At 43.4% G+C, this 27442-nt stretch overlaps 1 protein-coding gene across 2 annotated transcripts; it reads left to right on the forward strand.

Annotated features, from left to right (window-relative positions):
• corin (corin, serine peptidase) lies at nucleotides 1-26977 on the forward strand. Of its 2 annotated transcripts, XM_003459105.5 has the most exons (24): nucleotides 1-456; nucleotides 2582-2732; nucleotides 5995-6306; nucleotides 8770-8881; nucleotides 9104-9208; nucleotides 10691-10914; nucleotides 12004-12117; nucleotides 13057-13164; nucleotides 14120-14230; nucleotides 14838-14960; nucleotides 15495-15602; nucleotides 16588-16819; nucleotides 16926-17068; nucleotides 17159-17266; nucleotides 17357-17470; nucleotides 17649-17759; nucleotides 18167-18290; nucleotides 19010-19138; nucleotides 19405-19454; nucleotides 20746-20932; nucleotides 21019-21181; nucleotides 21259-21367; nucleotides 22551-22684; nucleotides 22794-26977. In XM_003459105.5, exons 1-24 carry the CDS (start codon nucleotides 394-396, stop codon nucleotides 22974-22976), a joined length of 3318 nt encoding a protein of 1105 aa, XP_003459153.1. In that variant the 5' UTR covers nucleotides 1-393; the 3' UTR covers nucleotides 22977-26977. The 2 variants fall into 2 exon arrangements, with proteins under 2 accessions (XP_003459153.1, XP_005464468.1); XM_005464411.4 differs by lacking the exon at nucleotides 5995-6306.
• Nucleotides 26978-27442: the final 465 nt, after the last annotated feature.

A 27442-nucleotide genomic window follows, 5' to 3' on the forward strand; every position in this document is an offset into this window, starting at 1 on the left:
CCTCTCCCTGCCACTTCCCCAGGTGGATGCAGATGTAACCAGAGAGTTCAGAGTCTGATTTGTGTTTGTATTCCTGACAGAACTTTCGGAGGTGTCTCGGACCCGTTGGGGGGTACCCCCTGCTAAGGAGCGCATATGTGCGGCAGCAGCTTTGAAGCTGGCGCTCAGGGCGGCACGTGGCTCCGGCCCTGCACCTGAATCCAGGAGCTTTAATCCCACGTTAAGACCTCCTCACGTGGGCACGACCTGAGCTGTGTGACAGTACACAGCGGAGGGGGAGGAGGCGGGGTAGGGGCGGAGCCAGCGTGTCTCGTGCCCGGTTAGTTAGCAGAGCAGCTCGCGGGCAGCAGACAGAGGGATGGTCTCGCGCTCGGCGGCGGGCAGCAGCAGGTCATGTTGTCCGCGCGGCTGGAGACCTGCCCGCGTGTCACCTTCAGCGGAGCGGGAACTGCGGCGGTGAGTGCCCCCCTCGCTCTCTCTCTCTCTGTGTCCCCGCTGTCTGCGGAGCTCTCTCTACCTCTGTCCTCGCTTCTGCTGCTGCTGCTGTCCTTGGTGTCCGTCCTCTGTCCTCTCCGCCTCTCTGTGCTGCTGCTGCAGCAGACTCTTCTTATTCTGCAACACTTCAAAGATATTTCAAGGCTTTAATCAGAGAAGTGTCAACAGAAAACTGACACAAATATGTTTTTATTTCTGTTTTATTTCAGTCAAATCTCATTGAGTCATCTCTGCTGGAAATAACCTGTCACAGAAATAATTACAGATTGATTTTTCTAAACGGAAAATAAATCAGCTGCTTAACTTTTTTATGTTATTGTCACATTTGTGCAAAAGTCAGTGCACTTTTTTCTCCTGCTGTAACATTTACCTGAGGGCACAAGTGTGCTCAGGAGCATGAAGCATGTAGGAAACAGGATGTCTGTGAAGGTTCTCGGTAATCCAGCTTTTCTTTCCAAGCTCCTAAGACTAGGAAACAGGATGTTGTTCCAATATCTGACTTTTAATGTCCCGCTTGTAGTGATTTCCGTCTGTGTAGAGTTCACAGCGAATGTGAGCTGTGATCTATAAAACTGCACTCAGAAAACAGCAGCTACACTTTCATTTCTTTATTAATAACACTGATAACTTTAATTTCTCCTTAAAGACTTTCATTTTCTTTCTACGTGGCACCTTAGATTTGATCATGTTTGGGTGATTAGTGGATCTCTGTTTATTCATAAAGACTTTGATTTATTCTGATGTAAAATTTAAAAACTCATATTAATTGTAGAATAAAGACTGAAGCTTCAAACAGCCCCGTGGCTCCAGCTGAAGCTCCTCGGGGGGCTGACGTCTCTGTTTCTACAAGATGATCCAGAAAACAGCTGAAAGTTCACACACACGCTCAGCTCTCAGACCTGATGATGTGCACTCGTTTATCTTCTAAACACGGTTGTCACCGTCCCCCTGATCAATAAATTTGTGATGTTGCGGAGACTAAATGATTACAAACTTAGTTATTAACAGATAGTTGTAGTACTGGAAGAATTAAAGCAAGTTTAATAACTACAGCTAATAATTAAAATAATCATGTAGTGATTTACAAAACAAAACAAACAGTTTACTCACATCTGATCAGAAAGTTTTATTATTTTTGACTCTTTTCCTTAAATAAAAACATTAGTAAGATTAAGAACATGATAATGTTGTAGAAAACTGACATTTAAACTGTGTTTTCTTCATGTTGTGTGACAGTAAACTGAGTGTTTTTGATGATATAAATATACCAGGCATCAGAAAATATCAGAACCAATAAATATGAATAGTTTTAAGAACTTACTTTATTAATGCCTGAGGATTATGTGATTTCAGTTGCTCCAAGACATATGAACAGTAACTGACTGAAATAAATAAAATTCAAATAAAATTACAAAATATATACAAATAGCTCAATTCTAAATAGCCACAATGTTGCAGAGATTAAATATATATGATTCACATCGTACTCCAAGCTGTTGTTATTCTGATCTGTTCCTTACTTAGTTTTACCCTTCAAAATAAAAGTCCTCGCCGAAAGGTCTTTGGTGTAAGATGTACATAACGTGCATGTTTTGTTTTGTTTTTATTTAACCCAAACAGTGAGCTTCTTGTTATCATTGTCATGCAATAAAAAGAAAATCATTCAAGCTGCAGCTTTCACACACTCTTTCAGACACACATGCACAGCAGAGGTTGTGGTAATGAATCAGCCAATCAGCCAATCAGCACATTATACAGAGCAGCTCCATAGAGAGAGAGACAGGGTGGTGGAGTGAGCAGTGTTTAAAGCAGGGGGGCTGCTGTGTGGTGTCAGGTGTTGGCTCGTTGTCATATCTCTTCAAAAATAACTTCGGCGTGTCCAACGGAAACTCTGAGAGGGCAGAAACACCCCGAGCACCCGCACCCACACCCACACCTCTGCTCTCTGTAAAAATAACCTTCAGTGGAAGAAGGGGGCGGGGCTAAACATGGACAGTATAGAGCCAGAAGCCTCCTCTTTTGTGCTCTGATAACCTGGATCCTGGTATTTTATGAGTCCTTGAATGTCTCTCTGTGTCCCACAAAGACTCTGGCTCGAGGACCCCAGGCGAGGATGGGCGGGGAGGCGTGTCCCCACAAGCTGGGCTCCACCAATCACCTTCGCCTTCTCCTCTACATCCTGATTCCCACCGTGAGCCTGCTTGCTGGCCTCCTGCTGCTCGTCCTGGTCCTCACTGGTAAAGACACACACACACACAAACTCACAGTCTGGCTGATGACCTCTGAGGTCAGAGGTGTTCTCAGTGACCTGACAAAGACTCTCCACCCTTCACTTTCAGTCTTTCATGACCCTGATATCACTCCATCTCCCTCCTTCTCTGTCCTCTAATCTCCACCCGTCCTTTTGATTCTTTGTCTCTTTCCTCCCTTTTTCCTTCTTTTTTCATCCCATTCACACCATCATTCCTTCTTTTTTTATTTGTCTTTTATTTCATTATTTCTCTTTTTACTTTCGTCAGTTTAGTTTCCTCCCTGCTTCTATCCGTTTCCATCTTTCCCTCCGTCGCTCTTACATCCTCCTTCTTTCCCCTGAGTCATCCCCTTTCTTCCTTCATCCCTCCTTTCTCTCGATGAAGAGGAGCTACAGAGGGATAAGGGGGGAATGATGGAGGCACAGTGAACAGATTGATGCGTGTAGGAGGCGAAGTGTGCATGTGTGTCACCATGACAGCAGGGAGTCCCTCAGCCAATCAGCATGAGGATCAGACTGAAAGAATTTCAAATATTTACGCAGGTAGTAAAAGAGACGCGGCAGCATCTGTCCATCCAGACCTTCACCATCTTCCTCCTCCTCCCCCAGCTATCGTCTTCACCTCCATCACCTTTTCAGTCTCCCCCCCATCATTTCTCTTCCTCGACTGGATTTTCCTTCCTTTCTTCATTTTCTCGTGGCAGCTTTGATGATTGATTTCTTTCTCAAATGTATTGTATTCAGTCTTATTTCTCTTTCTGAACACACACACACACATACACAAAAATCACAAACATTGTCTGAATGAATAAACTTTTTAAATTTACACTAACAGAAAATTTGAGAACTTATTTTCATTCTCCTCGCAGTGAGAGCTCCTCTCCTCTTTCTTCTTCGTTGGTTTCTTCTCCCTCTGCAGCTGTTTTTCTTTTGTCTCTTTCGCGACTCATTGCACACAAATGGAAAGTGTGTGTGTGTGGCTTCTCTCCCCATTACACACTTAATGGTCTTTGCAGTACCTCCTGTTTGCCTCCGTCTGTTTTCGGAGGGCTTTAATGTGAGGCTGTGAGTGAGATCCTTCACATTCACTCTAAAGCAGTTTTTATTTCTCAGCCTCTGACTGAACGATGATCCACAGTCACGCTGTGTGTGCATCACACCTGGCTCTCACTGTTGGATGGTGTTGTTGAGTCTCCACAAGCAGCAGCAGAAGTTTTCAGAGTGTTATTGTGAGCTTTATCAAAAGCAGCAGCCCACAGCCTCACATGTGTCCTCCTCAGGGGCGTGAGGTGAACTTTTTGCTAAGCGCAGCAGGAAACCAATCACACCGACAGCTTTTAGTACTCCTGGTTATTGCAGATATCTGCTCCTGTATCTGCTGCAGGCGTGGGGGGAAGGAATCAGGCCTAATATTTTTTTGTTTTTTTTAATCTAATCAACAAATAAAAAATGATGAGTTCAGTTTTAGTCAAATTAAAGAGAGTTTTTCTCTGGTCCTTCACACCAGCTCACCGTCTGAAAACCATATTTGTAGTTCGAGATCTACTGACCAATGATTTTGAAAGGGGTCTGCTGCATGCAGGTAAACAGCCTGAGCACAGAGCAAATGAAGGAGGGCTTTCGGTAAATTGCAGTCTGATAAACCATCGACTATCATTTTTGGATCCACCCATCCTATTCAAGCTGTGACAGAACCGGTGGCAGGGTACACCTGGGCAGGTCTATCTATCTATCCCAGGGCTCCATTTCTTGATTTTGTTCCTGAATTTCTTGTGGCATTCTCTCTGATTAATGGTTCCAGCTGTGGGACTTACACTTTGGCACCAGTTTTATTTATTTATTTGATGGAAGTCAGGTGCCGCTTTGCTCAGTCAAACAGAGACCACTCAAATTCATTTTTGACTTACTGGCTGACCTGAGATCTGTGTCTGTAGGCAGAACTTCAGTAGCTGTTTATCAGTAGCTATATTATTTATATACAGTGATGAGTGGCCTGTTTCACGGTCATGTGGTGTAGATTTCAGGGAGACACTTGGGACACGTACCCACTGATATTTACAGCACACACATTCGACCACCCACTCCCCTCCTTACGCTGCAAAAAAACAGCCTCCAAGTGCATGACTTATGTATGCATGCATGTTCCTTCACATATGCGAAGCCGTCTCTGTCATAAACCGATGTAACAAACGTGCAAAATGAAAATTCCTATTTTGATTTGTTTCCACCAGAGCTGAGAGGAATCTCACACATGTCGGCAGTAATTCGGTGTGTAGTGTTTGAGGGGGTGAAGCCGATGATCTGTCAGTGACTCATTTGTTACATTTATACCAGAAATGCAAATGATGAAACCCACGGCTGTGTGTGACAGAAAATATGTAAAAAGATTACCATGGTAACCAGATCTGTCTGACACGGCTGTGCTGTCTCATTAATAGTTTTTTTTTTTCTTTGCCGGAAATGTCAGGTTGTTCAAGTTCATAAAGGCCGGGGAGTTGACGAAAAACAGTGCTTTAAAAACTCTAAAGTAACAAAGGGAGGAAGAGAGGAAGGGGTGGGGTCCAAAATGCACCCACAACAACAGAGACTCACTGTGAGATCAACACTGTAAGATGCACTGTAACCACACACCAGCAGGGCGAGGGACAACAAGGAACTGGTGAAGTCAGTCAAGGCAATATTCAAGACAGGAAGAGAAAAAAGGCAGGAAGTGAAAACAGAGAAAGCCAAAGAGGACCTGACCTTCAAAATAAAAGAGAAATGAGACTCAAAAGAAGAGAGGGGAACACATTTTTCAACTCAAAAGCTTCTTTTCCATTAAGAACTTGGGATTCCTGTCCCTTCATTTTGTGGAATTTTCCGTTCTCGCCATAACTGAGAATTTTGCTTCTGGGGTCCTTTATTATTGACACACCTGTAGAAAAGAGTCAGTGTGTTCATGGACTTTTAGGTTAAATGTGACCACGCCTGGAGAATACAGACATTTAGGTTTCTGTGAAAGGAGAGCACTTTTTAGCTTTTATATCTTCTAAATTATTAAATTGTCAAATTAATTCCTTAAAATTATTTGAAATTTCAGACTTTTTGTGGAAAAATGTGGATCCAGAGTGTGACACCACACAGCACTCATTCGTTCATGAACTGAATCCTTGAAACCACGCTCATGGACGTCTGGTTCATGAGCGTGGTTCAGAATCACACCTGAACCGCCTCCTATGATTGGCTGATACCTGCGTCTTCCTCCGCAGGTATATTTGGCAGCACTCACTTGGACCCCAGCCTCCTCCCCTCACCCAAACCCATCGCCGACAGCAACCCTGGTTACCACAGCAACAGCACAAGTGACCCCTACCCCTCCTCCTCATTCACGGTGGAAACCGTCACGTATTCACCGCAGAACCGCAGTGACAGCACACCTGCCGCCACCACCGGCGTTCCCCCGGCGACCTCTTCTCAGGCTCTGCCCACTCAGCCATACACAACGCCCCCTGATTGGCTTGCCTCTGTGACATCACTGAGCACCGCTTGGCCGAGCAGCACCGCCTCTGCGCCCAACACAGGTATCAGGTGTGAGCAGGAAAGATGGAAGCAGCAGGGAGTTGTGGGAAACGTACGCAGCTTTTAAAAGACCTGAGTAATGCCATGGCTAAGGATGAACTACAAATCCCACAGTCCTCTGCAGTCTGTGTCCTTCCTGCTATCCGTCTGTCTGTTGTTGTTGTTGTGTCCTTTCCCGTCAAACAGTAAAATCTTATTAGGCTCCATTAGTGTCAACTGGACGAGTTGATACCTGAGAGGAGCTGCAGAGGATGAGCTGCATTCAGATCTGCTGTCCTCTACTCTCCTCTACTGACCTGATGGGCTGAGCAAGAGTGTGTGTGTGCGTCTGTGCTGATAAATCGTTTGTTGCGTTGCTATTTTAAAATTCCCCTCGTCTCTGTCTCTCTCTGTTCCTCTGCTGTCCTTCAGTGTCTCTCTCTCTGTTCCCATGTATTAATGTGCAGTCGAGGTGAATGCTAATGAGCCTCAGTCTGTCCTGCGCTCTGATTGGACACTGGACACTCAACCGATTTGGTGGATGTTTGACCTCCTGCCCAGTTCGGCCACCTTGTTAAAAAAGGTCACGCTCAGTGATGAACCGACTCTCTGATAACTCAGATTTCTCCCACTGAGACAACAAGTTAGGCCCTGAAGGTGTCGGTGGTGTTACCTGACTGTTTGTCATGCTAATGTTAGCTACAAGTGTCTTCTTAAAGCACTGACAATGATACATCCAACTATGGACAATCCAACCAATTACAGGCGAGGTTTAAACACAGAAAAACCTCAATTTACTGTCATTTGTTATTAGTTATTTGTTATCTTACTAAGTTATTTGCCCCTAAAAATCTCAGAAGGATGGTCTTAATTATCCTGGAAGGCATTAGTTTGGCCTACAGTGGTTCTGTAAGCATCCATCCATGCAGACGTCCATTCCTTTGTCCATCCATTTTCTTTTGGGGATCTGTGGCAGCAGGTTATTCTAGTCATTCTTTAAGCTAGCAATGTTTTCCAGTTACTATATAATCTCTCCACTGAGTTCTGAGTCTACCCTTCTTGCCTATGTCCCCAAAAACCTCTAAAGGACATCCTGATCAGATGCCAAAACTGATTGGCTGGCTCCTCCGAAGGAGCAGCAGCTCAGCTCACCAGATGTTTGCACTTCTTACTTTGTCCCTAACAGTCAGTCTGGGAACCTCCCTGATGTTTCAGTCACTTCCTTTTTTTGGTTGCTATCCTCTCCTCTCCCCAACTGGTCATAGCAGATAGCTGCCCCTCTGAGCCTGGTTCTACCGGAGGTTTCTTCCTGTTATAAGGGAGTGTTTCCTTCCCACCAAGTGCTTGCTCAGAGGGGGTCGTCTGATTGTTGGGGGTTTCTCTGTTATTGGCGGCTGTGATGTGGAGCTACATAAATTAAACTGAATTGAATTTGACTGCTCAGTGTTATTAGGGTTATTATGGTAATTCCAAGTAGGGCGTCACATCCAACTCTTGGCAAATAACCCAGAGAACAACAGCAAACAGCAAAAACAAAATAATAAACAGACACAGTAAAAACTCAAATGTCTGATAAAATGTCTGTTTCCTGTAGAGCTCCATCACACTCCTTCACTTACAACTCAACCTTTGACTGCTGCAAAACCGTGCCTGGGATTACTGTAATGACCCGAATTTCACTGCTTTCAGGAACCGTTGGAATTCTTTCAATTGACCAAATGGTTCAGGAGTTACGGGAGCTACAGGTGTAAAAAATATAAACCACCTGCCTGACTCCAGCGACAGGTTAGATTTCAGAGGATTCAAATCTGAACACGGTGAGTTTCACCGGCTGGTTTTGGACTTGGTGAAGTCTCAGTGTTGTTTGCCATCATTTTCACAAGATCAGCAAACTTTAGCCACCAGACTCTGCTGGTGCAATTAACTCCAGAGCAGCCATTAAAATGCTCCAGAAGACTCCAACAGAACAAACACAATCCAAGGGACCAGTTCAGGGACTCCAGTTAGCTGAGGTGAAGTCTAGCAGACAGCTAGCAGCAAAGATCTGAGTCTGTGACAGCTCTATCAAACAGTGAGGATACTAAGCCAGTAATAACCCATGTTTCTATCTAGAATTAGGTTTTTATGCCACTTCTCTCACACTAAGCACAGCTTCCATCTGGGTAACAAAACACAACAACGACATTGGTATTGCTCAACGTCCACCAAACACATCACTTCATGGGCAACAATGAAGTGAAATATCACTAATAAAACAAAGATCTGTGAAAACCAAATATGCACCAAAAAGTCTTTGTTGAGAAGCATAAAATATTACAAACTATAACATAAGCATGTCCTAAATAAAATCAGATTTCAAAAGCAAGAAAAAAGACGTTTGTTAGGTACAAATCTCACGTTGTTTTTTAACAAGGCTGTAATGGCGACAGCAGCCTGTAGGGGCAGCGTTCAGGGTTTGATCCTCGTGACCAGCTGTCTCTGTGCAGGTAGCTGCCAGCTGATCGTGGAGCCTCAGTGTCACATGTTGCCCTACAATCAGACGTGGCTGTCCTCCTCCGTCGCCGTGGTGAAGAGCTCAGAGGTCGACATGTTGCTAAGGTAACAGTTACTTCCACTAAAAGTCATTGAATTATCTACAGAGAGCTATTTCATACTGAAAAGAAGACAACACAATTAAAGGCATCACCTCAGGTTGTGTCATGTCAGGGCTTCATTACTTTTAACATTTAAATGAACCAAACGATTCATAAATGAATTGACGAGTAGATTAGTGTTAGCTGAGCTCCCAGCGGTGATTGAACGCCAGCGTGTGTGTTTCAGGTTCTTCAGCTACCTCAGCAGACTCTCATGCTACAGACACATCATGCTCTTCGGCTGCTCGCTGGCTCTGCCCGAGTGCATCGCAGCTGACGGCACGCACAACAGGTAACACACACACACACACACACACACACACACACACACACACACACACACACACACACACAAACCTACAGTCAGCTGTTTCCATACACAGACCTTACTTGGCCTATTTCGCAGCCTCTCCAGTTTCCATATGAGCAGCTCGTTGCTGTGGAGGTCATCAGTGTCAACCTTTCTGGACTTGATCGGGGATTGAAGATTGAAGAATCTGATGTGAGCTAGTGGGCCGCTCTGACCAGACGACAAACATAAAAAACTACAAAATATAAAAACTATTTATATTAAGAGAAAGGTGGTGAGAAAAAACAAGTCCTGCTGCACTGTGCAAGCTGTTTATTTGCAATCTGCTTGTTCTCAATACACAACATGTGCACATATTTTAATCTGTCCAGAACCTGAAGCTGATGTTTGCTCCTTTACTTATTACCACAGATTGTCCATTATATTATCTGTTAGCTTCTTTGCTGTGACTAGAAAAGCAGTCTGAACCCTGAGTGGAACTTTGAGAAGATTGAAATATGGTCTTATCTGTTTCTCAGATATCACAGTCGTCTCTGGACACTCATAAAACTCATAATTAGACAATTAGAGCTCAGTGTTAGGTTGCTGTTTGATTGCAGTGTCAAATGTTCTCATCAGCAACACTATCCAGCTGCTCTGCTGCTCAGGGCGAGGAGAGATCCCAGGGCATTAATAAACCGTCAGCGCGCTGCACGCTCAAACAGGTGGTGCCCTGATTATGTCTCAGTTTCAGCTTTTAGCACAGTGCCAGAGGCTCCAGGTGCAAACTCGGTCCAGAGTGAAATGCCTAAATAACAGCAAACAGCGTTTCTTCTTCCCTGTCCTCGTTTTGCTCTGCACACTGCGTTATAGCAACACACGGCGCAAAAGCCAGACTGTCATGATGCTTTGTTCAAACAGCAGGACAGCATGTTGGATTAGTTTCAGCGAATGTCCAGCTGCTGCTGACAACAACCAAACTATAGCAGCAAGCTACAGTCTGATATCAAAGACACAGAATAAAGTGTATCTCTCCAGAGCTGTCAGGTGACCCGATGCTGAGGCATCAGGAATGTTGGAGGTACCAAAATATTCAGGTCTTCTTTAAAAGCCTGCACAGTGCCAAGCAGCTTCTCTCAGTTTACCTAAACTTTCAATCTCTAATGCGAATGTTGTCTTTCAGTTCCAGCACATTCAGCAAAGACAGAACTTTGTCTTCCTCAGCTATAAAACACAAACAAGAACATGAAACTCAGCTGTTCACACAGTAAGTGGGACAGCAGCTGTATGTGTGTATATGGCTAATAATAACACCCTCACACCCTCCAAAATTAGAGGACACACACACATGCACGCACACACACATTTTCAGTGTCAGTGGTTTCAACTCCAGAGGACCTCTGACAGGAGGATTATGGGACTTTTAATGTTTTAATGATGCTACCAACTAACTGCTCCCTGACGTCCGTGTATGTGTGTGTGCAGGACGGTCGTGTTGCCCTGCGCGTCTTTCTGCGAGGCAGCGAGAGAAGGCTGCGAGCCAGTCCTACAGATGTTCAACGCCTCCTGGCCTGACTTCCTGCGCTGCTCCCAGTTCAGCAACACCACCTCTGCTTTGTCACCACCGTCATCACCATCATCACCTTCGCCAACAGGTCTCCTCACGTCATCTGCCTGCTACACACCGCGACAGATTAAAGGGAAACCCTGTGAGTACAAACCACACATAAAATCCTTCACCCACCAAAACTGGAGTTCAGACCTCAGGGACTGCCAGTTGGAAAAATTAGCCAACCAGCTAACGTATTAGCTCAGATAATTTCATTAAAACATTCTAAATGCTCCAAACTCAATCTAGAGGTCCAGGTCAGGAACTCCAGTTTGCTGAAGTGAAGCCTAGCAGCTACCATCCACCTTAAACTTAAACTTCTTAAAGGTGAATGAAATTTACACCTGTAATGTTGTTATAATCGTTAGAGACCAGTTTTTGAACAATTTTTGTAACAAGTAGTAAACATGTAAATTTCTCCTGTAAAGTTGGAAATTTTAAAATGCGAGTTTGTGGAAATGGACTTAGAGAAGAATATGATTCAAATCTGAATAAAAGGTAGAGGACCAATGATAGAGCCTTGTGGAACTCCACAACCTGTATGAAAACAGTCTGTGACGCCCTGTTCTCACAGTTAATCTGCTGGTTACTGCGTTGAGTAAAAATGATTTGGGTTTGAACTTTTTCAGGTGAGATCTTGAAGTCACCAGTAAATACAGTATACACAGTTGCATCCATTTACGCTAGCCATTACGATGCATGTAGCCAAAGTCTTTTTTCCACAAAGTCTCATGTATTCAAACTTTTACAACTTCTCCGTCTGTATATCTGTGAAACTCTGAGCTTCTGATAATGAGTACTGAGACATTATTAAAACTGCAGTAAAAAGCAACACAGTCAGACATTCATGTCTTCAAACCGGCTTCAAACCACATCGTGCCAGCTTACAAAAACTAAGAGGTACACAACCTGAAGACATGAGAGTTAGCAAAAAGTGGACATGATGTCAGTTTTCACATCAATGTTGTTCATGAGGCAGTGCCAGTATAGAATGACCCTTACAGGCTTCATTTACATCTGCATTCATATTTTTTTCTGTCTCTGTCTCTCATTAAGTTATAGTTCTGGTCGTGACTGAAAACAGTATCTCTATTGGCCAAGTGGACATTAGAGGGACTGCAATTTTTTATACATCATAAATATTGTTGTTGTACATCACTGCTGTACTCTCTCTCTGATTGGTTGGCAGCCGTATGTGGCGGGAAAGATCATTACTTGTGTGCGACGGGGATTTGCATCCCTCAGAAACTGGTGTGCAACGGCTACAACGACTGTGATGACTGGAGCGACGAAACACACTGTGGTGAGCACACACACACACACACACACACACTCACACATGCACACACATGCACACACACACACACACACACACACACACTCACACACTCACACACACACTGTATTGTGGTCTGTGTAAATAGCAGGACACGTTTCAGCCCGTCGTCATGGTGTTTGCAGGTGATTGAGTGGATGACAGTGGTATGGTCGCTCTGTGTGTCACAGAAAGGTGGTCGCCATGGTAATATAAAGAATCTATAGGCAGCGACTATCAGAAAGGCAAAAGGGGAGGGAGAGAGAGAGTTTTCTCTTTGTCTTTTAATGTCTCTCTCCCTCTTTGTGACCCCAGCCTTCTTTTAACCAGCAGAGGTTTATGTGGCTGTAAAAGTCACACATGACAACGAATGAAGGAAGAACGACAAACAGCTATAAAGTGAGAAACCAACACAACAGGAAGAACTGAAGAGGACAGGAGGGAGAGAACAAGAAGATTAAACATGAGACAGTTTAACCGTTCAACATTCATCAGGTCTCCTGTGACGTGTTAGTTTGAAGTTCACATCCTTTATTTGGAGTCTTTACCTGTTTCACATTCCCTGTGGAAATTTTATAACAGAGAAACTGCAGGGACATGAGAGAGCTGATTTCAAATGTATATCTTCTAGTATTTAGAACTATTTATAATTTTTAGGGTTTTAAGAGGTTAAAGACAAAAGAAAGTGCAAAAGAGGCTAGACTTAACCGATCATAAATGTGAAGAAAAGAAAAGAAAATGTCTCTTTTCTGTTTTTTTACTCTGTGCTCTCTCAGGAACGTGATTATCCTCTCTGAAGAAAAACTGAAAAGCTGGGAGAGAAATATCTAACATGAGATAAAGGAAAACACGAGGAAAAGTGTAATGAAAAGAAAAAAACAGTGCTGATCATGTGACTCCCTCTCTCTCTCTCTCTCTCTCTCTCAGTGTGTGCAGATGACGAGTTTCACTGTAACACGGGTCGGTGTCTCTCGCCCGCTCTGGTGTGTGACGGCTATGACGACTGCGGAGACCTGAGTGATGAGCTCAACTGTGGTAAGACCACACACACACACACACACACACACACACACACACATCCATCACAGAGTATCACACACTCAGGGTGACGCAGTTTGGCAGCTCGGGATCAGCTGTGAAATCAGAGAGAGGCGAAGTGTGGACCAGGGGAATCCACCACCTGTCCATCTGACACACACACACACACACACACATTTTTGTATCTCTGTGAGGACCCACGCTGAAAGCATCACCAGGCTCAGGGGTCAGCTGAGATAAACAGTCTGAGATCGAAGCCAGTTATCATTCCTGCACTGAGGCAAAGCAACATATCAGTCTAACTGGTCAGCTAAATTACAGGAACACCACAAAGCTAAATTTCATTAAAAGTGGAGCTGCCCTGCTTATTTTTACCTCTGTACTTCTGTTCTTCATAGACTACAGTAGCTTTACATGATTCAGAGCTCAAAATCAACTTTTTAAAAAATATTATTTTGGACCTCTGTGCAGCCAGTCAGTTCATCCTCTGTCTCGAACAAACTTTAGCTCCTCTTTAAAGCCACCTATCTTCTAAATGATGTCCCTCACCAGCAGAAGGATATAACAATATCTAATCCCTCTCTGGGACACTAAAGATCCAGGATAGGAAAAATGTGTGTGAAAGGGAGCATTTAGAGCATTTAAATCAATCAAATTTCTCAGTCTCATCATTTCATATCATGTCTTTGTACCCCTATAGTTTAAATAAAGGCTTTCACTGTAATGGAAATAACTGCTTTCAGTTTTTAATTACGTTGTACACAGTGACCTAGCTTTTTCTGGAAATGGCTAACCCTAACCCTTTTACTGACCATAATGGAAGACTTAAACACATTTCATTATTACAATTGCAAACTCTACGTTAATTCAATAGAACAATAGCTCAGTCCAGACTCTGGAGGTTGTTCATGTTATTTATTTTATCTGAGTGTAGCTAATTGTATGTTTACAGTGTGTGATGTGGCCCGGGAGCACCGGTGTGGTGATGGGCGCTGTGTGTCCAGAGACTGGCTCTGCGATGGGGACCACGACTGTCTGGACAAGAGCGACGAACTCAACTGCTGTGAGTGACAGCTAGCTTAGCTTTCTCACAATAAAACACGACACTTTGAGACATCAGCACAACTGGTGATTAATCTAAATTTGTGTTCAAATTAATATTTAATTGATTTGGAAAATAGTAGCCATGGTAACTCCTGACTTTTTCCATAGACAACCACAGAAGGACTCGATTTAAACTAAGAAATGAGATGTTTAACTTTCTTGATTCGCTCATAATTTAAACAATTTACTACTTATACTTTGTTTGCTACTGGTTGTTCCCATTTTCACAGCTCACTGAGCTCAGCAAAACTTTCCAGTGGTACACACTGCCCTCTGGTGGTGCTTTCATGGGGTGCACTACCAAAAAACAGCATCTTTGGATCAGTTAAAAGAAGAAAATGGAACTGCATCAGGAAGAAATGTACATATAGATGAAAGGACTGAATAGTGAATGTGAAGAAAGGTTTAGTCTGCCTCACATGGTTTCTACTCCGAGTGAAACGTGACAACTTGTGAGCGCTCAGCTGAGTTACTCTGATTTACTGCTGTGTCACTGGTGACTCAACTTAATCACGTGTTACTATAACTCATCAACAATTACAGTAAGTGTGTGTGTGTGTTTGCAGCTTGTAAGAGTCAGGGTCTGCTGGAGTGCAGGAACGGTCAGTGCATTCCTTCTGCGTTTCGCTGCGACGGCGAGGACGACTGCAAAGATGGCAGCGATGAAGACAACTGCACCGTAGACCAGAGTAAGACTCTGTCTGTCTGTCTGTCATTAGAAGCAAAATCACACTTTAAGAAAGTTCAGAGAAACTAACTTTTTGACCATAAAAGCTGTTATAAAAGACAGAAGATCATTCAGATGAACTCAAACATCTCACACACTGATTAGTGACTTGGTAAATCTTAGATCCCTAATGACTAAGATAATAATTCATTTTCAAAGCTAATCACATCCTAATCGTCACCACAAGACAACACACTTTTATTTATAAAGCAGTTTTCCTGCACAGAGGCAGATTCTTGGTGCTGTGGAGAAAACTTAAAACAGGACATAAGTTACAGGAGCCAAACTGTTATATATACTGAATGTTCTTCAAGCTAGCTAGAAACAGTTCATTAGTTATCAGGTCCTTTTTGACTGGTTTGACTCACTTTGTAAAGTCTTACCTTCTGCCTGCATGTCACCCTGTCCCAGCAATCCTCCTCTGTCACACATCTTCAACATCCTATTTCCAGTATTTCCACTATAGCGTCTTACCTGTGTGTGTGTGTTTTTCCAGGTCAGGGTGGATGTGTTCCTGGTCAGCCCAGCTGTATTGCCACTACCTGTCAGCCCATGTGTGCTGGCGGCAACACCGTGTGCGACCCGCGAAGCAACAGCAGCTGCAGTGAGTCATCAACAAACTGTCCTCACAAAGAAAAATCTGACAATGAGAAGCTTGTCACATTTAACCCTTTATCACCCAAGTATCATACCTGGATTTACTTTTTAATTTTGGCTGTAAAATTACAAAAAACTCTCATCTTTCAGTTTCCAGTTGAATTTTCTATTTAACCCAAAATGCTTGAGGAGTTACAGTAATGAGGTGCACAGATGGTAAAATCCAGGCGGTGATGCCTCTATGTTCAGACAGCAGCACCTTCTGAATCCAATATCCTAATGTGATACTCTGAATAGCCCAGTGAAGCTTGTCTTCTCTTCTTTGCAAGTTGACTGGAATTTTCTCCTCTGACAGTAAAAGAGTTACTGTGATTTAGCACTTAAGAAGTTTAATATTGCTTTTGTCACTGCTAAAGAGGAGAGAGACCATCCGGCACACAGTTGTAAGCCATCAGAGGAGTGACTGGTACATCTGTGAGGCTCCATTAATGCCGAACCATATCCTCATGTTTAGGAACAACATCCTCTTCATCCAGATGACATGTTTTTTTTTTGTTTTTTTTTAAAATTGTGTCAGCATGTCTGCAGGTCAGACCTGTTTTTGTCTGAAAACATCTGGAGCTTTATCAGATGAAGAATACAATAAAGGAAGTCCAGAGCTTTGAGCAGCTGAAATTCTGTATGAAGCAGAAACATTTAGCTCCTGAGGAAATGGTCTCATCAGTCCCCACACACTTAAAATTACATTTTCACATATTCTTACATGACTTTAAAAACATTCTGCACTGTGTGTTTAATTCTTTTTACTTCTTAGCTTTTATTTGGATATTTTAAGGTAATTACCTTCTAACTTACAGGCTGAAGTTGATTCAGGCTTGGATGTATTTTAAACCTAAAAATGGAAGTTAGTCATGTCGTGTGCATTATGTGGTTGAAAGTGAGTGGAAGGTTTCCCTCTCGTACTAGTCTTGACTCTGCGCTCTGTGTCCCAGCTCGCTGTGAGCCAATCAGCCTGGAGCTGTGTATGAATCTGCCCTACAACCTCACCAGCTTCCCCAACTACCTGGGTCACCTGTCCCAGAGAGAGAGCTCCGTGTCCTGGGAGTCCTCTCTGTTCCCCGCTTTGGTCCAGACCGGCTGCTACCAGTACCTCATGTTCTACGCCTGCACGCTGCTGGTACCAAAGTGTGACCCGGTCAGCCTGCAGAGGGTGCCGCCCTGCAGGTCAGCACACAGGCAGCTAGTTAATCATCACTTTATTTCTCTGGGTGGTTTCAGATACCTTTCCTCTCTCCTTCTCTCACGCTGTCCTCACCCTCTCGCCCTGCAGGTCGTTGTGTCGTAGTGCAAAGGAGAAGTGTGAGTCAGTGCTCAGCATTGTGGGATTGCAGTGGCCGGAAGACTCAGACTGCAGTCAGTTTCCAGAGGAGGGAGGAAACACAACCTGCCTGCTGCCAGAGGCCGGAGTTGACGGTACACTCTGTTTGTCCTGAAGACGATCGCTGAGACTTTCTGCTCCAAAAACTAAAATCTTCTGTTTAATGTGTGTTTTCGTGGTGATAGAGTGCTCTCCAAGCCACTTCAAGTGCAGGTCAGGTCGCTGCGTGCTGGCAAGCAAACGCTGTGACGGACACCTGGACTGTGATGACCACAGCGACGAGGACAACTGTGGTGAGACATTTCAGAGTCATCGAGACGAATGTTTTAACAGTTTAATGCAGCAGGTTAAAGTTTGTGATCTCACCTTTCTGTGTGTGTCAGGCTGCTCTGAGCGTGCTCTGTGGGAGTGTCCTGGCAGCACAGTCTGCATTAAAGCCAGCATGATCTGTGATGGGTTCCCAGACTGCCCCCAGCTGGTGGATGAGACCAACTGCTGTAAGACTCACACACTGATGTTATTATTTTTTGTTCTAAGTGCTGTGCTAACAGTCTAATCTGTCATTTATCTGAATTAACTATCAATCAGAGTTTTATTCTTAAAGATTTCTCTGCGCCGGGCGAATAATCACCTCCCTGACTGTATTATTAATAATATCCATTCATATTTCCTCAGCGGTGTGCAGGGATAACGAGCTTTCCTGTAACAACCACCAGTGTGTCCATCGGACTCTGTGGTGTGATGGAAGGAAGCACTGCTCAGACAGCTCCGACGAATGGAACTGTGGTACGACAGTCTCACTTTTAAAAAGTTGGTCTAATTTTCGTGATAGGTTGTTCTTTAATATGTTGACAGGGACACCTGAGTGCAGTTTTGGTCCTTCTACTTTTCATTCTGCAAAATCAGTCTGTTTCTGCTTATTTATATATTCACTAACTATTGATAATGGTGAAACAGCAAAGAGTGTTTGTAGTAGAAAGCTGTGTGTCATCTGCGTAAAGTGAAGTTCGACATTAAGGTGAATGATAAAGTTGCACAGGGAACATTTATTTACTGGTTTTAAAAAAAGGAATTTCTGACTTGACTTATAAATATTTTGTATTTTACAGTATTTAGTTTTACAGTATTTTACAGTATTTCATCTCTGATGAGTATTTACTATCCAAACATGCGCTGATCTGTTCTCTCTGCAGTGTCTCTGTCCGACCGATCGGGCTCTGTGCTGACGGTGTTTAAGACGGCGGCAGAGTATCAGGTCTGTGCAGATGAGTGGAACGACGAGCTGAGCGAACTGACCTGCAACCAGCTGGGACTAGGGTAAGGTTAGTAACACACACACACGTGTTCGCAGCACTTCAGAGGACGTTATTAAAGACTTTCTTCACATTCAAATATTCTTATTTATGATGTGGAGATAAATGAGACGAGTCCCCAAAGTGTGAAGTAAAAACAAAGAGCATCCAGTTGGATTTCCTGTCTTGTTTCCCCGCCTGGCTGACCAGGTCCTTGATATTCATTCAGAGTCTCACCTCCGACATACAGACTCCAGCTCCATCCTTCTGGACTGCAGCTGACAGGCTCAGACTGCCTTCTGCTCTGAAAACCAGTTTTGAGACGGTTCAGTTACTGCAGTTCAGAACAGTGGAGTTGGAGTCTGCCGTCGGGATGAGAAACTGACTGGAGACACGTTATTCTGTGGGAAACTCTAAATACATACACAAACCATCTAAAAGTAGTTTTTAGACGTGCACTGCAGGCATTGATCTTTGTAGACATTACCCAGAGGAGCTGGATGTGAAAACAGATGTCTGACTCACAGAGGGGCTTTATCCTGTCAGATTTATCCTTGTAAAAGTAATTATTTGTGGATTTATTCTGTGAGAATAGAGCAGGTAATTGTCAGGTGAATTCGGTGTTCTGTCTCGTGCACACTCCACCCAGACAGCTTCACTGACCTAAAGCAAACACACTGTTTCCTGCAGTGTGAGCATTTCTGAGTTTCTGATGGAATAAGCATATTGTGTTTGTCTCTGCAGGGTTCCCTCCTCTGTTTCCAGGGTGCCCGATCAGCCCGGCGTCCAAGGCCGTCGACGCTGGTTACACGTCCACCCCGAGTGGCACCAGAGGAACGGTTCTGCTCTGCAGGCCCGGCTGGAAAAGAGAAGGTAAGAACCTTGTGGTGAGTCAGTCAAAGAGACCAAACTGAGGCTGATTTAATAAGAGGGCCTCAGTCCAGCATTGAGTTTATCTGAAGGTCACTGATGTTAAAAACTGTCTGCAGTATCCGGGCTGAGCCCATCAGTCATCAGGCAGGAAACAGGACACCTGTTTAAGCAGGATGTTGTCTTATGATGACCTGGCTGCTTTGAAGCATTACTGTGAGCTGGTGTTGCAGTGATGTGTTTATAACAAATGTTTCTCTGTCCTGCAGTCATGCGTGTCACTCCAGGCAGAGAGTTTCAGTCCTGTGTACCAGAGAAGGTAAACCTTTCTTCTTCTTTTATCCCTTACTTGGTTTGTTTGATCGCAGTTGAAATTCCTTTCTCTCAAATCAGTGTGTGTTTGTAGAAGCATGTTAAAGTGGACATGTTTAACTTTTCCCTCATAGTCTTGCTCTGGTGGTGGATGCTCATAAAATAATCATGAGGTTAATAATGGTGCGCTAAGGTCTTTTTTTCTGCTCTGGCTCTGTATGATGTCACAGAGAGCATCTAAGTTATCTCTGATGTTTCAAGCTTCTGTTTGCAAAGAACAGCCATTCAGGATTTGACTTATAAAGAATGGAGCTAAAAATGCCTGCGCAAAGGCCCAGTGTGAGATAAAGAAGCATGATTTTCAATGCTGAATCATGCGAAGCTATTGTAGTTGAGTTGAAGAATCAAACGGAGGTGCTGTGTATGAGCAGGAGTAGATCAGCACTGTCACTCCTCATGCTACCAACAGATGGAGCTCAAATTCAAAAGTTTAATCTCAAAAATTGTCAAAGCAGCTACATTCAGCGCTACAGTCACTTATACACCGTTATGTATGAGGTGCAGATGTTGATCAGCATCAACAGCTGGACCTGCACTCAAGGGTTAAGTGTAGTTTGGTATTTTGGAGTTCAGACGTCCAGCTGTTGTCTGACTGATGTTGACTCTGACAGATTAGAAGATTACAGAGATGTGACGAACTGCGTGTCAGCTCCTGACCAATTATACCGCGGTCTCTGTCACAACCTGCATGTTGTCTGTAGGTTGACTGAAGCAGACATAACAAGCTGTAATTATAGACTGCATATATCACACCGTGATGCAGAGGCCTCGTCATTTTAAAGCCTTTACCTTATAACTGTATGGCTGCCACCAAATTGGAGCCTGAAGTGACGATCTGTTAGTACAATTAACCACACACCAGATATATCAATATTGTTATTATCATTATTATTATTATTTATCAGATAATTGCATTAAAATGCTTCAAAAAGGCTCCAACAGTACAAACACAGTTCAGGAACTCAAGTCGCCGTCCAGCTGTCAGCCAAAGAGGCCACGCCCCTACGAATATAACTTTAATAATTAACATGGCATCAGAGACCAAAACCGTTTTCTGTATTAGGCTGTAAATGTTTGTTTCTGGTGTAAAATTGGACATTTAAACATGGCAGTCTATGTGGGCTGATGCCCTTTTGGAGCCTCAAGTGGACGTTGGAGGAACTGCAGGCTGTGAGGTTGCTGGTTGGCCGTGATGGCTTATCATAAACAAATCCAGTTTGTCTCTTTGTTGCCGTCAGAGTGCGGTCTACGCCAGGCGGTGGGCCTTCACCCTCACAGGAAGAAGCGGATTCTGGGCGGCCGGGTATCCCGGCGGGGGGCGTGGCCCTGGCAGTGCTCGCTGCAGAGCGGTCAGAGCGGTCACGTCTGCGGCTGCGTCCTCATCGCCCGGAAGTGGGCTCTGACAGTCGCACACTGCTTCGAGGGGTAAGGCGGGCGACTTCAGGATGTGTCGTCAATGAGCCACATCTTATTTTAACCTCAAACACTAAAGGTGTGTGTGTGTGTCACAGAAGAGAGAGTGCAGACCTGTGGAAGGTGGTGCTGGGCATTAACAACCTGGACCACCCAGGAGGTCACAGTCAGAGTCGTGGGGTGCGCTCCATCATTGTACACCCGCGCTACAACCGGGCGGTGGTGGACTACGACATCAGTATAGTGGAGCTGGACTTTGAGGTCAGAGCGTGCTGGTGCACAGGATCGATTATCAGCTGTAATCACTCTGTACTGATGAGGCGTGTTGATGTTTGCAGATTGAGGAGACGGCCTTCGTCAGACCGGTGTGTCTGCCTCAGCCGGGCCAGCTGCCTTTACCCGACTCCTACTGTTACATCACCGGCTGGGGTCACATGGGCAACAGGAGTGAGTACACACACACTTCACTCTTTGGCCGTATCCCACTCCTAATCTTAGACTAAACTCACTTTTTGTACTTGTAGCACAAGTAGACACGCACACACTTTGTTTGTTTGAAACACAAATCTTTAAATTATTTTTCATTTACCAGAGTTTTATTCTCCTCACGTAGAGTCGGTGCATTTAGACTTTACAGAGTCCTCTCTGTCTTCATCTGCTGGTTGAAAAACATCAGGCTGGCAGCTTTTTTTGAAAGCAGAAAGAATGAGCCGAGTCAGAGAGCAGAGATGCTCTTGGTCTGAGTTTCTGCCCTCGTTATTCAGATGGCCGTCAGTCTGAGAGAGAGTGGATAACTCAGTTTCTCATGCTGCTCTGTGCTCAAGCTCTCTAAATCTAGACTCCATCACCATGAAAGTTACATAAACTTGAAATCATGCAGCTTGGTTTGAAACTACAAACCTTTCCTGGATGCTTGTAAAGTTGTAATTGATGTTTCATTAAACTCTCAAACTGGGGAGTTTCATTCATTTCAGATTAGCTAGCAGTTAAGCAAGGAAACTCTTCGTGTATCTTACCAAAGATATTGTGTGGATTGAAATGTGACGAGCTTGGAGCGCGTCTGGTCTCACTGTTGCACCCACACGTCTGTCACAGGACCAACGCCGATCCTGGGAATGCTCCAGGCCGCGTTCCAGCTCCGATGCAGCTGCCGCAGCTGGTTGTTTCCACTCAGGAAAATATTTGGGATTCCACCAGATACACACCAGCATGCTTCAGAAGGGTCACACAGGTGGCTCCAAAAATAACACCAAGTCTATAAGTTTTATTCTATTTTTCACCTCAGTCTCCTTAATCATAATCATAATCTGCCTTTTCACTCAATTTAAGTGCTCAAAACGCTTTCTACTTTACGTCTCAATCACCTAATCATGCACACTCTCATGCTGTGATTTTATGTACACCTAGGCAGCTTTTACATTTACGCACTTAGACACCAGTGGATGCATCAGGGGCAACTCGGAGTTCATTTTTATGTCCAAGGACACTTGGAACTAACAAAACTACATAAAAGACGTGCTTTTGTTAGTCGCCAAGAGCGACTTTGAAAGGAAATCTCAAAGTACTTCGAGATCCTGAGCGCTCTTATTATATTTAAAGCCTCATCTTCATCCTGTGTGTTTGTGTGCAGTGCCCTTTAAACTGCAGGAAGGGGAGGTCCGGATCATCTCTCTGTCTCAGTGTCAGTCCTACTTCGACATGAAGACCATCACTCCCAGAATGCTTTGTGCCGGCTATGAAGCTGGAACCGTCGACTCCTGCATGGTAACATCTGCACCAACAGCTGAATTAGTGTAAAGTCCAGCATGAAGTACCGAGCCCACACAGTTCCTCAGTGTGTGTGTTTAACGTGTGTATGTGTGTGTGTGTTCAGGGTGACAGCGGCGGCCCGCTGGTGTGTGAGGAGAGCAGCGGTCGCTGGACGCTGTTCGGCCTGACGTCGTGGGGCAGCGTGTGCTTCAGTAAAGTGCTCGGACCCGGAGTTTACAGCAACGTCACGCACTTCACCCCCTGGATCCAACAACAGATCTACATCCACACATACCTGACCGACTGACACATAGGCTCACTCACCTAACAGTTCCTGCTCAAGGCTCTCATTCATTCCAGAAGGAAGTGATGTCATCATCAGCCACAACACGCGTTCAGTTCCTTAACCTGTGCCTATATCGATACGGATAGCCTTCAGACGCTGTGTGAGCAGCACTGTAACAAAGTAGCTAGCTGATGGAGGTTCCATCCATACAATCAGTCACTAAACACTGAACTCTGATCTTATTATTTTTATTACTCGACACATTCAAACCTACAAACATCACAGAAACAAGAACATAACCACTGCTCAGTGCTTCGTGCTGGACTTTATACTAAGATACTTTTAAATTATGTAGTTTGAACCACCCATTAAACTTCCTGGGGCTGAAAAAAAGACGAAGCACCAAAGACAGCAGTTCCTCTAACAACATCTTGAACTAGTCTTCTGCTGGGATTCATCTCAGCTAACTGAAATCACAGAAAACACCCTTTCACACTTTCACATTAATGTTTTTAATGCGAAAATTTTTAATTCAATTTATTTCAGTTCAACTTTATTTATATAGCACCGAATCACAACAACAGTTCCATCAAGATGCTTTATATTGTAAGGTAAAGACCCTACAATAATACAGGGAAAAACCCAACAATGAAAAACACTGTATGAAAAACTCAATTTAAACAGGAGGAAACACTGGGCACAACCAGGCTCAGGGAGCCGTGACTGATTAACTTCTTGGTTAAAAAATAATAACGAAACTTTACATTCAAACTTGAATTCTGAGCACTGAAACAGTAAACTCGGTTTAAACTACGTTTAAACTCCATCACGAAACATTCAGCAGTGGCTTCATTTCACAGCTTTTTGCTTCTGTCACAAACTACACTATCCTCACACAGACCTAACAGCTGCTCAAAGATGTGTATCCCCAGATCAGCTGGCGAGTGGTTACTGGAGTTGGATGGCTGAAACTGGTTAAAAAGATGCTGCTCAAAACCTCTAGTTTGACCAGTTCAACCAGTCCAAGCCAAACAGACTGCAAAGGTTGCATCGAAGCTTGTCTGCAACTGCTCACCAAGCAGAAGGAACACGTAAAAGTGTGATGTTTGACTTGCAGTTGGTGAGTAGTTGCAGGTTGGAGGTTGTGGACCAGCCTCCAGGTCTGTGTGAGTGAGGACTTAGAGCAGTAGTTCAGAGGAAAAAACCCAAGATTAGGATGTTCATGTGTATCAGATGGCACATGGTCTGTTTCCAAGAACTCCATAAACTATTTGTTCAAACTTTAAGTCAGCATTAAAGCAGAAAAACTCCATTTCACAGTCATTTTCTCCGGCTACTTTGTCAGAAATACTCCTCAAGATTTCTGAAGAACATTGTCTTAAGGAGGAGCTAAAACAGCTTGTTTTGGACATGGCCCAGGATAAGTTAAAGAAGGACTATTATAAAGTGTGACTCATGCACAGCTACTCTAGAAACATCAAGGAATACATATATGGAGCTGGAAATTAGCAGGATAGATTCACGTACTTACCTAACTCATTAATCCCTATTTTAAAAATTATTTAATAACAGCAATTAACAGATTAATGATAGTTTTGCAGCTGTGATACAAAATTGTGTCAGTGTTTGTGTTAAACATCCTGTAAGCAGAAGCTAAATCTGCTATTTCAGAGAAAATTGAGGAATGTTTCCTGGACAGTAGCTGTGAAACGGAACATTTTAATGATATTAAGGCGTTTAGCGCTGAAGCTGCTAAAACAGACCAGCCGAACACTCATTTTCCCACAATGCTTCACTCTATAGTGCCTAGCAGTAAAAAAAAAAGAAAAAAAGAAACAAAACAAAAACAAATTTGTTACTTGTACAATGTCGTACTGTACGTGTGTGTGTGAGTGTAAGCTGCTGTGTGAGCGTCAGAAAGTGTTTCAAACCACACTGGCAACTTATATCGGGCAACTTTGATGGTCAACATTTAACTTTGTTCTCACAGCTGTTAGTTACATTCATCTTCTTTCAGACAGAAACCTGTAACTGACCCCCCCGACCCCAGTCATGCTGTATAATGGTACATGAAGATGTAACACAAGCTTTATTTTTGTATATAACATACACCGATGTAGTTTGAAGCTGTGTTTATTCATGTTTGTTTACGATAATGAAAAATGTCTTCAGAGGTGAAGTTAGAACAATGCAGATCATTAGCCTTTAAAGTCTCTGGCATACAGATATATCGTTAGTAACGTAAACAGTTAATAACACACGTATTATAAATGATAAATGAGGGGACTTGAAGTAAAGTTTTACCCAGTTTTTATCTAAAAGTAACCTAAATGTTCATCAAAGTGGATAAAGCGCAAAAAAGCAAATATTTAAACTGCCTGTAAAGTATAACTTTAATGTATTGCTAATGTGGAAACATTAGTATTAATCCAAATGTTAACATAAGACATATGAGCTTTATCTCATGTATCAGACGGTCAGACTGTAGTTTAAAGCTAGCAGACTCACTAACACAAACGATTAACTGCCAAATTAGCGCCAGCTAGAATACGAAGCACAAATGTAGCACAGTATAGAGCGTTTAATGATGTGTTTTCATAGCGTTAGCACTAAGCTACGTTAGCTTTTGCTGTGTATTTACAAGCCGTTTAGGTCCAACTGTTCAACAGTAGCAGTTTTCACACCGTAGCTGAACTAGTAGGAGGAAAAAAGATATTAAGGCTTAATGGATTAAAACTCATAACGGACGGTTTGTTTGCAGTTCACGTGTCTTGAAAGCGTTTTTTAGACGACTCTTCAAACGCGGAGAGGGTTGGGGGAAAAAAAGTTTGAATTTGGGTGTTGCCTCTATTTAAACACACATGTTTACCACATTTATGCTTTAAGCTAACTGCCTCACACTGAATTCACTTAAATATTAATGGTAACTGTTTTTGTTTGTTTTGTTTGCCTCATATGTGTGACAAAAATACTCACACAGACAGCAAAGAAGCATCAATACAACAGAGTAAAACCCTAACTCATACTAACAGTCACACAGGCCTAGAGACACTCAGCAACCTCTGGTCACAAGGGGAAACATGTATTCCTCAATCGGTTGGCAAGTGGTTGCTAGCTGTTGCCAGGTGAAATTAGTCACAACAAAGGTAAACCACCAAAAATCTCAATGTGATTGTTGGTTGTTAGCAGTTTGCAGTGACTCTTTCTAATTTGTCTGGAAGACATCTTCTCATTTTTCCCTGGCACACAGTGGTTGCCCGGTGGTTGCCAACCAGTCTCTAGGCCTTGTGACTTAGCCTTAGACTTCTGGGAGATCTGGTGGAGCTAGTGGACATGCAGGCGGTGATTCCTGTTTTTCTCCACCAGAGGCTCCAAAAGGCTGATTGCTGGTCATAGTACACCCTGCAGTGATCTGGGCTTTTGTTTCAGAAAGCAGGTTTAGTGAAAACTCTGAGTTTGTTAAACTTGAGATGTAAGTTTAAAACAAATGTGGAAATGTTTCACTCATCGTGTCCACTAATGAATAATTGGAGGCTGTGAATTTGTTTCATTTGGCGAGATCAACATTTTAGCACTTCTCCCCATTTTGACTCCCTGTTAACCCAGTGGAAGAGTTGCCCAATGAATTGCCCCGTTGACCTTCCGTGCTGAGGTCGAACTCACATCCAGAACATTCCAAGTTGCTGCTGCTGATGTTGTTTTGTGTGTTTGGTTTTTTAAGAGTATTTTTCTACAGCGTTTTGTATGTCATGCTTCTTACACAGGGCTGGTAGTGTGTGTGTGTGTGTGTGTGTGTATGTGTGTGTGTGAGCACACAGTCACATGTACGGACTGTGTGTTTGTTTCTTCCTGATTTAGCTGTTATGACTTTGTTATCATGATGATGATGATGATGAGTAATGTTTGATTATATGGATTCAAATGCTTTATGGACAGACTGTAGCCTTTAATGTTTGTGTAAACAGTGAATATTTGGTTTATATCATCTTGTATCACACCAATAAACTTATACACACACTCTCTCCTCTGTGTGTTTGACCTAAAGTGCTCTAAACACAAGTCATGAAAGGTTTGGCGAGGGTTATGTTTAGATTAAGTAATGTGCGACGGCATATGTGACTCACGGCGTGTCTGCAGAGGCGTCACGTCTCTTTCCACTTCCTCTAGTCCAGAAAAAGAGATAAATAATGGAGATGTTGAGTGTCAGAAGTATCTTTAGATGGAGATTTTAAATAGAATGTGCTCAGACTGGAGAACTGTGCTCTGGTAATAATAAAAAGCCTTAAAAACACACTCTGGTTTACTTAAAGACAAGCACAGTCCCAATAGGCTTGCTGCACACAAACAGGTGCACGTTTTTATCAATTGTGCTTCCTTCAACAGCTACCTGGAGTTAGTTGTGTGGATTGTAGAGGGTCCCTTCCCCAATAAATAAATACAGAGAAAGTCTGTTAGCTGACAAAGACTGAGCAACATAAACCACACTT

This window comes from Oreochromis niloticus, linkage group LG3, assembly GCF_001858045.2.
Source record: "Oreochromis niloticus isolate F11D_XX linkage group LG3, O_niloticus_UMD_NMBU, whole genome shotgun sequence".
NCBI classification, from domain to species: Eukaryota; Metazoa; Chordata; class Actinopteri; order Cichliformes; family Cichlidae; genus Oreochromis; species Oreochromis niloticus.